General features: G+C 45.5%; 2 protein-coding genes across 3 annotated transcripts; both read left to right on the plus strand.

The window, feature by feature from the left end:
• Positions 1 to 251: 251 nt before the first annotated feature.
• On the plus strand, positions 252 to 2,823 carry tsr2 (TSR2 ribosome maturation factor). Of its 2 annotated transcripts, none has more exons than XM_034236191.1 (5): positions 252 to 508; positions 871 to 961; positions 2,090 to 2,181; positions 2,408 to 2,569; positions 2,682 to 2,823. In XM_034236191.1, exons 1-5 carry the CDS (start codon positions 431 to 433, stop codon positions 2,772 to 2,774), a joined length of 516 nt encoding a protein of 171 aa, XP_034092082.1. In that variant the 5' UTR covers positions 252 to 430; the 3' UTR covers positions 2,775 to 2,823. The 2 variants fall into 2 exon arrangements, with proteins under 2 accessions (XP_034092082.1, XP_034092081.1); XM_034236190.1 differs by having other exon boundaries at positions 268 to 535.
• Positions 2,824 to 9,095: 6,272 nt separating this feature from the next.
• LOC117559427 lies at positions 9,096 to 12,029 on the plus strand. Its single transcript, XM_034236192.1, has 2 exons — positions 9,096 to 11,611; positions 11,685 to 12,029. The coding sequence occupies exons 1-2, from the start codon at positions 9,698 to 9,700 to the stop codon at positions 12,012 to 12,014; spliced, it is 2,244 nt and encodes a 747-aa protein (XP_034092083.1). The 5' UTR covers positions 9,096 to 9,697; the 3' UTR covers positions 12,015 to 12,029.
• Positions 12,030 to 14,623: the final 2,594 nt, after the last annotated feature.

Genomic DNA, 14,623 nt, shown 5'->3' on the forward strand with positions numbered 1-14,623 from the left:
TTCTGTGACTAACAAGAGAAAGATTCATTAATTTAAATAAATATTTAACAACAAATGGGCCGGTTCTAAAGGGTTATTCAGTCAGCCCGATAAGAGGGGATACAGCTGTGCACGTCATCATTAACATACGTCGTTTAAGAGTGACGTTTGAGTGAACGAGGACATCCCAATTAATACCTGAGGACTCCTCTGTCCTCGCGTCACCTCCTCGTGTCCCTCGCTCGCATCTTACGGAGGCGGAGCTAAGATGCAAGGAAGGGACGCGAGTGAGGGAAAGGAGGACTCGAGGAGGGGTATTGGGATGAGGCTACTGTTGGACATCGGGACATGTTGTCTCTTCACTCTGCTGCTTCTGCCTGAAAAGCTCTAGCACGGAGCTTGAAGTGTGAATGGAGTATGTGATCGACTGCTTCTGTCTGAGTGATCCAACATGGCGACCCCCGCAGCATCACGTGTTCTGTTCTCTGAGGCGGTGAGACAGGTGCTGCTCAGCTGGCCGGTTCTACAGGTAGATATAACCCGAGCAGACAGACAGGTAGATATAACCCGAGCAGACAGACAGATATAACCCGAGCAGACAGACAGTTAGACAGACAGAAAGTGTCGCTGCGGGTCTAACAGCTAGCCTGTTAGCATCGGGCTGTTAGCTCTTTAAACAACAAGCTCTTCACCAGAACCCTTATAAGGCCATTCCGGTCTTTCTTAATAACAATAATACTTGATCTGGTGCTCCATCCGCTTTACAAGCAAAGGCAACACATAACAAGAAGAACAGCTAAATGAGGTGCAAGAGGGTAGAGTACTGCTACTGTATATATTATTGTGTGCGTGTGCGTGTGTGTGTGTGTGTGTGCGTGCGTGCGTGCGTAGATCGCGGTGGATAATGGGTTTGGAGGCGTGTACGGGACGCAGAAAGCTGATTGGATGGTGGATGTGGTGCAGCAGTTTTTCCATGACAACGGTAAGTAACCATGGTAACATTTATTTATCAAAACTGTCAACAAGTTAATATTTAACGGTGTAGTGCCGAGAGATAGGGAGTCAGAGGCGGTGCAAGGAAGGTGCAAAAGGGTACTTTATTAGGTCATGTTGTCCGGTTGCAGTCCGGGAAGAAGAGAGTGAAGTCAGGAGGGCACACAACATTAGAAAACACATAACATGTCCGTGTGGGAACAATACCCCCAACTGTAGTTCCATGTATGAATTATGAACCAGTGTATTAATAGGTGGTCACAACAACGGCTTATTTATCGACATGTTAAATAACTGCACCAGGGTATCCGTCAGGATTTTTTCTCGCCGGTCAAATGTCCGGGCAGAATTTATTTTATCGGACAAATTTGAAACTTACCGGTCATATTTCAATAATAATAATAAGAGTTGTGTAGCAGAGTTTCCGTTAGCAGGTAATTACCGGACTATGAGCAGATATGCTGATGTTTAAAACTCAGTTAATGGTCTCATTTTTATATTGCTTCAGTTTATAATCGTTACAGATCGAAAAGTTCAGATTCATTTTCCAATAAATTATTCCACAAACAACAAAATTATTACATTCAAACAAACTACTTGTAGTAGATAACGTACATTATTCAAAAGTTTACATTAACTTTGAATAATAACACGGGAGAAATGGATCCTCTCTTTTCCCCTCTCCCTCTCTCTCTCTCTCTCTCTCTCTCTCTCTCTCTCTCTGACAGCCCGTCAGTTTCTCCTGCAGCTAAACAGAGGCGGGGCTTCAGGTGATCATGCAGAGCTGCGTGTCTCCATCAGACTCAGCAGCTGATCTGATCTCTCTCGCTTGTCCGGTTATACTTCACTCGCGTTTATGTCCATATCGATCAGATCCAGCTCTCCTGATCGGCCTTTATTGAGAGCACCGATCAAACTATTAACAGTGAATATCGGCCGATAATGACCGGCGGCCGATCTACCGGAGCCTCCCTAATTATTACCAGACATTTTGACCGGCAGGTTTTGAATTTACCGGTTTTTAATACATTTTACCAGCTAAAAACCGGTAATTACCGGCTAACGGAAACCCTGAACTGCACGTAAAATATATCAATTATAAATGTTTCCTGAGCAGCCGACCTGCAGCGCGGAGAAGTTGAAGACTTCCTGTCCGACATCATGAACCAAGAGTTCAACACAGTGGTAGAGGACGGGAGTTTACCTCAGGTACACACACACACACACGCACACACACGCACACGCACACACGCACACGCACACACACACACACACACACACACACTATTATTACTATTATTATTGGACAATAATTATAGTATATGTTCGAAATTGAAGGAAATATCATGAAATACACTATGTTTATATGTGTAGTACACAGTATACAGTTAGTGATATAATACTGTGTGTGTAATAATGTGTGTGTGTGTGGCAGCTGTGTGACGCTCTGCTGCAGATGTTCTCTCAGTGGCAGCAGGGGGCGCTGCAAACGCTCAGAAACACCATCGACTCCTTGTCTCAGAAGAAGAGTGAGAGGGCAAAGGTCACGGGCCCCCCCCCTCAGTCTGATGAAGATGAGGAGGATGAAGAACCTCAGGTTTGTCTTACACACACTGAAGTCTCTACACTCGACTGCTTCTGTCTGAGTTTACTGTATAATCCACACACATCAGACGGACCTTACTATTCTAAAGTGTGTGTGTGTTCAGGTGATGGAGTGTGAACCCTCCGCTCCGTCAGTCAGCAGGAAAGCAGACCCTCCTGAGGAAGAGGACGGCTGGACGGTGGTGAAGAAGAAGTGAAGCGGAGTGTGTGTGTGTGTGTGTGTTTTTAATAAACCTGTTAAAATGCTGCCGTCTCCTGTTACTTTAATGGACCGTGTTATTAACCTGTTGTAGAGCATTTGATTTCTAACATGTCTTATTACACATCTTTTTAATATAAATAATGACAGTGGTCAAACTATTTAGATGTTTATATATAAGCTTCTGATGGATCAAACCATCCTCTGCTAGTTGTAAAAGCTTCTGGTCAGTAGGGTCCTTGTCCTTTCCATCCTTCTTCAGAAGGAAACAACATTTGAAATTGCTTAAGAGAGACTATGGATATGGACACATGTAATAAAGGGATCTACAAACATTACATGTGTGACATACAGTGAGATGCTGCAGGCATGCGCTTAGTGTCCGCGCTCCAGCCAGTTACTGTGCAGTGACGCACCTGAGGTGAGGCAGAGCTCATCTGTGCCTCACCTCACCACACAGTAACTGGCTTGAGCGTGCTCACAAAATAAGTGCTCGCGCTAAATGAGTGCCCGCGCTCCAGCCAGTTACTGTGGGCTTACGAGAGGCAGAGCTCGTCCCTGCCTCTACTCCTCATCGCTACCCGTAGTTGTAGCGGAGCTCAGCAAATTTGCTGATTTTGACTATAAAAAGCGATTGGAATCAAACAGAAATCACACTTACAAAACAGATCAGTGGAGACATTTTATTATTACTTTTTCGTTTTTCTTTAGTTGTTTTTCCCGTTACATTGGAGTATGACAGGTGAGGCTCTGACTGCACGTCGCTGATACTAACCCATCACTGTTACAAAACACAGCGTGGGGACAAGTTAACAGCAGTTTACTTTTGGATACAAAAGTATAGACGCAGACACACACACTGCTGTAACATCCATAACATTCATCTGCTACTTAGTGATTATTTATCTATTTATCTAATATATCATTCCAATAGCTTGCATATAGACTCTTATTGCACTATTTCACTTTTTTTAAACTATTTTTATTTTTGTATTTACTTTTGAATATTTACTTGCACTATATATTTTTGTTTTTCTGTGTTATTGTGTTGCTCTGTTGGAGAAGCCTGTGGCCTAAGATTTTCATCGACACAACTACTGTAGCTATGTTCGTATGACAAATAAAGAACCTTGAGAAAGGTTCATGGGCTGAGAGGAGGCGCCGGCCGTAAAGTTCAGGGACAGGCTGGACAGCATACATATTGGGCTGAGATCCTGGAACGGTCACATGACTGGGGGGGGGGCTGAGATCCTGGAACGGTCACATGACTGGGGGGGGGGCTGAGATCCTGGAACGGTCACATGACTGGGGGGGGCTGAGATCCTGGAACGGTCACATGACTGGGGGGGCGGCTGAGATCCTGGAACGGTCACATGACTGGGGGGGGGGGCTGAGATCCTGGAACGGTCACATGACTGGGGGGGGCTGAGATCCTGGAACGGTCACATGACTGGGGGGGCGGCTGAGATCCTGGAACGGTCACATGACTGGGGGGGGGGGGGCTGAGATCCTGGAACGGTCACATGACTGGGGGGGGCTGAGATCCTGGAACGGTCACATGACTGGGGGGGGGGCTGATATCCTGGAATGGTCACATGACTGGGGGGGGGCTGAGATCCTGGAACGGTCACATGACTGGGGGGGGCTGAGATCCTGGAACGGTCACATGACTGGGGGGGGGGGCTGAGATCCTGGAACGGTCACATGACTGGGGGGGGCTGAGATCCTGGAACGGTCACATGACTGGGGGGGGCTGAGATCCTGGAATGGTCACATGACTGGGGGGGGGGCTGAGATCCTGGAACGGTCACATGACTGGGGGGGGGCTGAGATCCTGGAATGGTCACATGACTGGGGGGGGGGCTGAGATCCTGGAACGGTCACATGACTGGGGGGGCTGAGATCCTGGAACGAAGGCAGTTGAGGTATGAATTCAGCCTTGGCTGGGCTCCCTTTGTTAGTTCCCATGGGGGGTAGTTGAAGTGTAAATAGCTTCGACGAACACACAGCTCCAGACATACAGCAACAAAAATCAGCCATATCTGATCCAAAGTGATATAGCACAACATTTATCACAGCACAATGTGAATGTGCAGCTAGTGAAAGCTCGTGCTGAGAGGTTAACCCCATAATGTCTGCTCTCTATTAGAGCCCACCTGTGAACATCATTAACTCACTGATATATATTTTCTTCTTGACAGATAAAATGCAAAAACACTGGGAGGATGCCTGTCACATTCCGCAAGGGTCCGCTGGGATATCTGCGGCAGGGTCCCACAGATGCAGCTTCTCAAAGACAACCCGTCTCTACAGGACCAGCATGCACCCGTGAAGGAGGCAGTGGTCAAGCAAAATGCGCTCACCCTGGTCCGTATGAGAGGAGGGGGTGCTTCTGATAGAACGGAGGTGGCTGGAGAATACATCCTGCATTTTGGCAAGTCCTTCCGCTGGCTCCTTGAAAAGGAAATTGGGTATACCATGTACTTGATCAGGAAGCAGCAGAAGGAGGAGGCTGCAGGATTGTTCATGGCAGAGGGGCACAGCAAGGACAGCCTTCTGTCTTTTCTGAGCCATGCCCTCGGCTTTGGGGAGATCCAGTCACTTCGGGACTATGAGGCGAAGAAGACAGTTGTTGCAGCAGCAGTGTCAGAGGATGAGCAGCTGGTGGGCTTTAGCACTCGCGCCACAAACACCTGGAGAGACATTTGGGACAGCAGGGATGATGGCTATGCCGCCTTCATAGTGAAGAAGAAATGTGCTGCAGGTACAAGGGTGCATAGGCTGCATGTTGGCCATGTTCTGGTCTGTTTGTGCTCTTCTACATGTTGTCCTAGTGACTATGAATTGAAACCACTCATGTTGAGGGTAAGTTACTGCTTTTTTTCTTATTTGGATTGAATGAAAAGTACACATTTAAACTGCTGTGGTCACTAACACTTGAACGCATATGTTTGCAGTGTGCAAGTTATCTCACCTGCTCAGACTGAGATGTAATGACTGAATGCTGAATATTAATCCAAACTAAATGAATGAAATGGATTCTCTAAACCTGAATATGAGAAACTGTGTTTCTCTTCATGAGATCAGCAGGTGAAGTAAAGATGGGTGATGTTTGGTCATCTAACATAATTACTTATTTCTATATTGCCATAATATGAATAAACTGACACACTTTTCTCTCTTAGTATCTTCTGCTTCCCTCTCCACACAAAGTCAACTGAAGGCTTCACTAGTAGAAGGGAGTGCATTATGTTACTATACATTCAAACCCTGAATCACATGCACTGTGCATCTGTCCAACATGTTGATGAGTCTGTTGGCCATCCCTCCATGCAGCCCCTGCTCTGCCTGTAAAGACACGTGTGCCCCTCCCAAAGGAGCTGATGTTTCTGATGCCGCCGGAACCATCCGCCCGACGCCAACAGAGACCCACATCACTCTTCCAGGTGTGTGCCGCCCGACGCCAACAGAGACCCACATCACTGTTCCAGGTGTGTATGTTTGACTTTTTGCCCCGTGTACAGTTTGCTGACGACAGTGAAGATGCTAAGTGTCATTCAACAGTATTTCTCTATTTGACTGTTGATAATAACGACATGTTTGAATAGTTTCTGGCTCCTGAGATTTCTGCAGAGCCCTGTCAACCGACACTGCATGCACCAGCTGCACCAACACAACGTGAGTAATACTAACAATAATAATACATCACATTTTTGAGGCTGTTTCAATGTTTCTCATTTGGATTTGTACTTGATAGAAATCATTTTTCAAAAAATCACACACACACAATCGTAATTATTCTCCATGTGTTTTTATGTATTGTCTGCCTAGGTCAGCCATTACCCATCAAGTACTCCCCCGTTGATAGAAATCAACACGTAATGAATTAAGACCCCACGGTTTGATGATTGATAGGTGTGTGGGTTGTCTTTCATTTTGACACGCAGAAAAATGTTATAATAAACATAGATACTGTATGTGAAATGGATATATCCGCCTTCTTTCATTTATCTTTCCATTCCCAACAATATACATAAATAAATGGCATATTTTGGACATAGTTCGAATGGTGATTAATCTGATTAATTAATTTTTAAGCTGTGATTAATCTGATTAAAATTTGTAATCGTTTGACAGCCCTAATATATATATATATATATATATTAATTAATTAATTTGATATAAAACAATATATTTTTGAGTGGGCTGTATGTCAAAAATTGCATATATATATACAGTATATAAATTAATTTTATATAAAACAATATATTTTTGAGTGGGCTGTATCTGTCGAAAATTGCTAGCTACTGTCTGCTGTATACTCTTAGAAGGGATGTGTCAAAAATGACACATGTGTTGAATTTCAACACACCTACAGAGTGTGCTCAGGGACAACACGTGTTGTGTTTATTTATGTGTAAATCATTTTTACACACAAAATGTGTTAGGGTTAGGCCCCTAACACACAATGTGCACATTTTACACATTGTGTGTCATAAATGTGTAACCAAGATGAACACACTCATTTGTTATTTCTGCACATTTTGTGTTATATTTCTTTAACCAGAATTAACATTTGATTGTGTTATATCTGCACATTGTGTGTCAATGACGATTACTGGAAGTACCAGGTGGTGGATATGGTTTTTATTCAAAAAATCGAATGCAAGAATACATTCATTGGACATTTATTTACAAGGATTTCATTAGCACAATATGTCATTAAGAAAATAATTGTTAACATTTAAAAATATTAATGTTTGTCTAATTCATCAAATGTTGACAGAATAGATCATTCATAAAATCACACCTAAAAAAACCTTATACCTTGGTTAAAACAAACTTAATCTTCAGCAAACTATTGTTGTAAATGACTTTCAGCTGAGGGAATATAGTGATGAGATTCTTCACAAGGGTTAGGGTTAGGGACTGTGTTTGGAGATGCATAACGTGGAATGCTTCCTGCCATTTGACACACTTCCTCACAATGGAATTGGTATGTCAGCTTCAAGGAAGGTGCGTGGATATAGTGGGATTAGCGGATTCTGGGTGACAGCCTGCTGGTCCTCCTCGTCCCTGAGGTGCTGGAGAGAGCTCTCTGCCTGGGTGACAGCCTGCTGGTCCTCTCACATCACTTTTACCCAGCTTCCAGACACTAATTACGGGGTGATTTAGCCATGTGCATCGCCCTGGATCCAGCTCTCCTCTCCTTGCAAGTGCTGCTTCACAGCATGTGAGGTGCTGGAGAGAGCTCTCTGCCTGGGTGACAGCCTTCTGGTCCTCTCACATCACTCTTACCCAGCTTCCAGACACTAATTACGGGGTGATTTAGCCATGTGCATCACCCTGGATCCAGCTCTCCTCTCCTTGCAAGTGCTGCTTCACAGCATGTGAGGTGCTGGAGAGAGCTCTCTGCCTGGGTGACAGCCTGCTGGTCCTCCTAGTCCCTTGTACCCAGCATTCACACACTAATTCCTGGGTAAGAAAGCCATGTGCATCACCCTGGATCTCTGCCTGTGAGTGTGGGACCCTGCTTACAGCAGTGAACCTGCATGACAAACATATTAATCAGGCATTTCAACACTATTCACTATCATGGGGCTATATAAATCAAATTGCGGGTAATTAGGAGCACAATTGTACCTTTTACTATTTAAATGTATTTGTATTATATATGTTTTGGCTATTAAAGTGACATTTCTGGGTGACTTTGTCAGTTTATGGAGCTTAGCCCACAATTCCCGGAGGTTCTGGGCCGAATTTGGGAGCTCATCGGCGGCCTGCCATGCACCCCCAGCCGTGGAAAGCAAAAAAAAGTAAATAAAACGGTCAATTACATGTTAAAATAATCAACAATGAAGTTCCTGTCCATTTCATGTACATTTCCTCGTGTCCATTTCATGTACATTTCCTCGTGTCCATTTCATGTACATTTCCTCGTGTCCATTTCATGTACATTTGATGGGGGAGTCACATGTGGATGAAATGGACCCAATTCCCGGAGGTTCCGGGCCGAATTTGGGAGCTCATATTCCGGCGGAAGCCCCGGAGACATTTCCACTGACCCGTTGCACTTTTCAACGTAGAGGGGAATTGAGACCTCCCCTCCTCCGTTAACAATTTTCATTCATCTTTTCCAAGCTACCTTCTGCACGAAATCGGAAACCCGGTTTTTGAGAGCACTTAGAAAAAAACGGGCTATTTCTGATGATGGGGAAATCATGGAGGAATGCGTCCGATGCGTGAGCACTTTGGATCGGATACAATTGTTGCATGGAGGACCCCCATCATGGTTCTTACCAAACTTTAAGTATTGATTCCTCTGGAGGAATTCAAGGGGAGTTACCACGGAATAACGAGACACTATTTCCGGATTCATTTTATCCATTTTCACCCCTTTTCTACGGTTCTTCCAAAAGTTAACTTGAACTTTTTCTGACTCTGGAGGAATGTATGGTGAGTTGTCAGGGGACTCTACCCGCCTTATGAGGCACTATTTTCGGATACATTTTATCCATTTTCACCGCTTTTCTACGGTTCTCCAAAAAGTTAACTTTGACTTTTTCTGACTCTGGAGGAATGTATGGTGAGTTGTCAGGGGACTCTACCCGCCTTATGAGGCACTATTTCCGGATACATTTGATCCATTTTCACCGCTTGTCTACAGTTCTTTCCAAAAGTTAACTTTAACTTTGTCTGACTCTGGAGGAATGCAAGGGGAGTATAAATTGGACTCTTCTTGCCGTTTGTCTTGTCAAAATTGAGGGGTGTGTTTGAGGGGAGGGCCTTGGTCCTCTCTTTTCTCCCTCCCCGAGACCAGCTTGTGCTCCCGCTGTAAAAGGCAAATGCGCGGGTACCCACTGCCACTCACCCTGAGCCTGGCTCCCGAGCAGGGCGTTCTCCCCGGCAACCCGCCAGCAGATGAAAAACACCCACCTCTCTGCCTCTTCCGAGGGACGAGGGAACCGCGCGGGGGGGTCTGCTGGAGGCTCCTGCCGGGTGTTCCGTCCTGCGTTTCACCGGGACCCGGCTCGAACACTCGGAACTCTGACTCCAGCGCGGTGTGGCGGCCTCGCCCTGACCGTCCACCGTGCGCCCTCCGGGTACCTGATTCCTCTGCCTCCTCCGGGGGCAGGTGCGATGGGTTCAATGCTTTCTTCCCCCGGGACGGAGCGCCCGGAAGGTACTGTTATCCCCACGTTGTCGTACCCAAAATTGTCTTGTGAAAATGTGAATGAAAAGCCCATATGCACTCTGTGTTCGAACACATTTAAATACGATATGCCTCCAAAGTGTCCGCTGTGCAAGAAGCCCTACCTAGCTCTGAGTAAGCACCTGAAAAACACGCACCGTGTGCACAACACCAAGGAGAGGAGCATCATTCTGTCAATTGCAAATGGAAGGATCAATATAAGGTGCCATGCCTGTATTATTGTCGGATGCGAATATCACGGTACCAGACTTGACCGCCATCTAATCAAAGATCACAGAGAGCTATCCCCGGAGGAGGCACGTGTGGCCCTTCGTAAGATCAAGAAAAAAGTAGCAATGGATAAGCTACAGGCTCTCCGGCAAAGTATCCCTGCTATAGAAATGAGAACCGCTGTGGATGATGTATTTGATACAGATGAGGACGTTCTGGGACACCCTCCAGCCCTCTCCCCACATACGGTCTGTGAAAACCAGTACTGTCGGGAAACAAGTGCTGAGAGGGACATTCTTTTGAATGAGGTGAGGACCCTGCGCTACAAGCTGCAGAAGCAACTAAATACAAATCAACCGAGGGCCGAGACACACACTGAGTTTATTGAAGATGAATCAGTGGCTGTAGCTTCCTGCAGCACGACCACGGCTGAACAATCGGTCCCTCCCCATTTCTCCCCCGGGTCCTCTGGAAAGGGACGCGGGAATACAATGCGGAAGATCAAGCTACCTGGACTCATGGAGGAGTACATCAAAGCTTACGGGGAACATCTCAATGGAATCGACCCTACGCCAAAGCAGAGAGAAAATACAATTTCAAGGGTCAGCCGTATCAAAACATTCATCCTGTATATGATACATGATCGTACACTCGTGTGCGATTGGCTGTTCCTTAGAGATGTGAAAAGGATCCGTTCCTGGCCCCGAAGCTTAATGGATTCTGGGAAGAAAGTCACAACGGCTGCCTTTTACCTGAAAAATGTGGCACATTTTGTGAATTACATGTGTGACGCACCATGTCCGTGGACCCGGATAAATCGACACGATTTGCGCTATATCACGCAAGAGGTGAAGTCCGGCCTGCGGTCCCTGAAGCGAAAGGTAGTGGTACACCAAATGGCTGTGAAGCGGAACAAAATAGACAATCTGCCATGCCAGGCAGACCTTTTGTCCTGCATGACTGCTGCTAAGAGGCGCATTCCAGAACTTCTTGAACAGATGGCAATCAATCCAACCAACGCAACATACTTGCTTTATGGGTACATCACTCTCAATTGGAGCTGCCTCTACGGTCATCGCCCGGGTGTGTACGCCAACCTCACTAATGCTGAATTCATAGATGCGGGAAAACGGGGGAATGAATATGGCTACTTAATTCACGTCAAAGAACACAAGACGGCCAATGCGTTTGGGGAAGCGCAATTGCACCTGTCAAAACAGGAGTTCGATTGGATGAAGAGGTGGATGGAGATAAAACAATCCTTAGCCTGTAGGCATAGCCAATTCTTCCTGTTCACAGAGGGGAGAGGACCCTCACAAAATTTAAGCCGCGACTTGAGAATGGCATGGAAAGATGTGGGGCTTCAAGGTACCATCACGTTCACAGAGCTCCGCACTGCCCTCGCTGACAATGTAAGTAGAATATAACATATTGTCTGGTTGCATCCCGCATGACACAAGTTACATCCACTCATTTTTTTTTCAGGCCAAGAAGTTCCATGAACCGGTGAACCGTAAAAAGCTATCCGACTTTATGTGCCACAATACGCATACTGCTGACAGGTTTTATGCATTCATGCCGGACATAAAGGAGGCTGCGGAGATACGCAACATGTTTACTGAGTCATTGGTTGCAGCAGCTAAATCTGGAGCAGAAGCAGCGGTTCAAGCAGGAGCTGAAGCTGAAGAATCAGCCTCAGAAATAGACATTTGCTCAGGGGACACAAGCAGCTCTGATGAGGCCCTTAGCACCGTTATATACAATGACACCACAGAATTGTCGTCTTCCACAGACGAGGAATTAAATCGGGATTAAAGGTCGAGGAGAATGGAAGTGGACCAAAATGTACCGATTTTAGACATTCACGTGTGCAAATACCTGTATGTTAATGTTTCTATGTTCTATGTTGTATTTATGTGTTTAAATAAAGTCATTTTACCACAAAAAAATAATTGTGAAACTCCTTCAAGGTCCCCAGGGGCATGTGGTTCTGGTGGGTGAGTTTAGTCCGAGTGAGGATGGCTCAAGTGTGGGAGGATGTGTAAGGCAGACGAGGGTAAAACAAGTTAAAGTGTGAACCTCCAGCAGGGCAGGTGGTGCTGCGGTGAATAAGTCCGACTATGGATGCCGATGTGCGGACGGTAAAGCACCGCAAAATACACCACCTTTAAGTGTTACCAGGGCCATGAGAACATCCTCCACAGGAGGGTGGGTGGTGCTGCGGTGAATAAGGCCGACTATGGATGCCGATGTGCGGACTGTAAAGCACCGCAAAATACACCACCTTTAAGTGTTACCAGGGCCATGAGAACATCCTCCACAGGAGGGTGGGTGGTGCTGCTGTGAATAAGTCCGACTATGGAGTCCGATGGGCGGACTGTAAAGCACCGCAAAATAGACCCCCTTATAGGTTACCAGGGCCATGAGAACATCCTCCATAGGAGGGTGGGTGCTGCTGCTGTGAATAAGTCCGACTATGGTGTCCGATGGGCGGACTGTAAAGCACCGCAAAATAGACCCCCTTATAGGTTACCAGGGGCACGAGTTTCTTGAGGGTGTAATCATCTGGGTTTAGTCCGTGGGGGAGTGCTTAAGTTCGGGGGCCCAGGGTCCCAAGGTGCGCGAGGTTATGGAAGTATGCTTGTCAGGTAGATATGCTGGAGGTCTGTAGTCCGTGTTTTGGGTCTCTGTGAGCGGCCAAAGTGAGGTGGTTTTCCCGGTGTATGTCATGGAAGTCTGAGATAGCCTGTGTCCTGTGAAATAGCCTGTTTGCCCATGTCAAATCTTATTATGAGGCACTATTTTGGGATCCATTTGATCCATTTTAACCCCTTTCTCTGGTTCTTCCAACAGTTAACTTATACTTATTTAGCCTGTGGAGGAATGCAAGGGTAGTTATCAGGGGACTCTACCTGCATTATGAGGCACTATTTTGGGATACATTTTAACCCCTTTATCTGGTTCTTCCAACACTTATAGTTATTTAGCCTGTGGAGCAATGCAAGTGTAGTTATCAGGGGACTACCTGCATTATGAGGCACTATTTTGGGATACATTTGATCCATTTTAACCCCTTTATCTGGTTCTTCCAACACTTATAGTTATTTAGCCTGTGGAGCAATGCAAGTGTAGTTATCAGGGGACTACCTGCATTATGAGGCACTATTTTGGGATACATTTGATCCATTTTAACCCCTTTATCTGGTTCTTCCAACACTTACTAGTTATTTAGCCTGTGGAGCAATGCAAGTGTAGTTATTGTGAAGTTAAAACTTCTTTGCAGCAATGTTGAGCGCATCATCAAATGAGGGAAACTGGATTCACCTGTCAATACACTGATATTTATTGAGAGCCTGAACGGCCGGAGAGTTCACAGCATATCACAGTTCTCCTGTAAGATACCAGCAAACTCTGAACTCCAAAAGCGCCAAGCACCCCTCTATACAAAGAGAAGAGGAGGGCCCTAAAACACGCGGGTTTTCCTTTAATGCATGCCAGATGTCGAGACAAAGACTCGTTGCATTGGAAACCCACATGAGCCAAGCTTCTCCCCCACAAGACATCAGATGACCTCTTGACCTGTGTCTTCCTGAGAAGCTATGGATCACATTACAGGCAGGAATACACTTCAACCATATGAACAGATTCCCGAGGACAAATCACTAGACTCTATATACTTTAACAAGACCAAAATATTCCTTTACAGATATCAGGGGACTACCTGCATTATGAGGCACTATTTTGGGATACATTTTATCCATTTTAACCCCTTTATCTGGTTCTTCCAACACTTATAGTTATTTAGCCTGTGGAGGAATGCAAGGGTAGTTATCAGGGGACTCTACCTGCATTATGAGGCACTATTTTGGGATACATTTGATCCATTTTAATCCCTTTATCTGGTTCTTCCAACACTTATAGTTATTTAGCCTGTGGAGGAATGCAAGGGTAGTTATCAGGGGACTCTACCTGCATTATGAGGCACTATTTTGGGATACATTTTAACCCCTTTATCTGGTTCTTCCAACACTTAGTTATTTAGCCTGTGGAGCAATGCAAGTGTAGTTATCAGGGGACTACCTGCATTATGAGGCACTATTTTGGGATACATTTTATCAATTTTAACCCCTTTATCTGGTTCTTCCAACACTTATAGTTATTTAGCCTGTGGAGGAATGCAAGGGTAGTTATCAGGGGACTCTACCTGCATTATGAGGCACTATTTGGGATACATTTGATCCATTTTAACCCCTTTATCTGGTTCTTCCAACACTTAGTTATTTAGCCTGTGGAGGAATGCAAGGGTAGTTATTAGGGGACTCTACCTGCATTATGAGGCACTATTTTGGGATACATTTGATCCATTTTAATCCCTTTATCTGGTTCTTCCAACACTTATAGTTATTTAGCCTGTGGAGCAATGC

The sequence above is a fragment of the Gymnodraco acuticeps genome, unplaced genomic scaffold (assembly GCF_902827175.1).
Source record: "Gymnodraco acuticeps unplaced genomic scaffold, fGymAcu1.1, whole genome shotgun sequence".
Taxonomy (NCBI): domain Eukaryota; kingdom Metazoa; phylum Chordata; class Actinopteri; order Perciformes; family Bathydraconidae; genus Gymnodraco; species Gymnodraco acuticeps.

Coding starts and splice junctions, on each gene's coding strand:
- tsr2 (XM_034236190.1), top strand. CDS start 431: ATGGCGACCCCCGCAGCATCACGTGTTCTGTTCTCTGAGGCGGTGAGA. Junction 962..2,089: donor GCAGTTTTTCCATGACAACG/GTAAGTAACCAT, acceptor TTTCCTGAGCAG/CCGACCTGCAGCGCGGAGAA. Junction 2,570..2,681: donor AGGAGGATGAAGAACCTCAG/GTTTGTCTTACA, acceptor GTGTGTGTTCAG/GTGATGGAGTGTGAACCCTC.
- LOC117559427 (XM_034236192.1), top strand. CDS start 9,698: ATGAAAAACACCCACCTCTCTGCCTCTTCCGAGGGACGAGGGAACCGC. Junction 11,612..11,684: donor GCACTGCCCTCGCTGACAAT/GTAAGTAGAATA, acceptor TTTTTTTTTCAG/GCCAAGAAGTTCCATGAACC.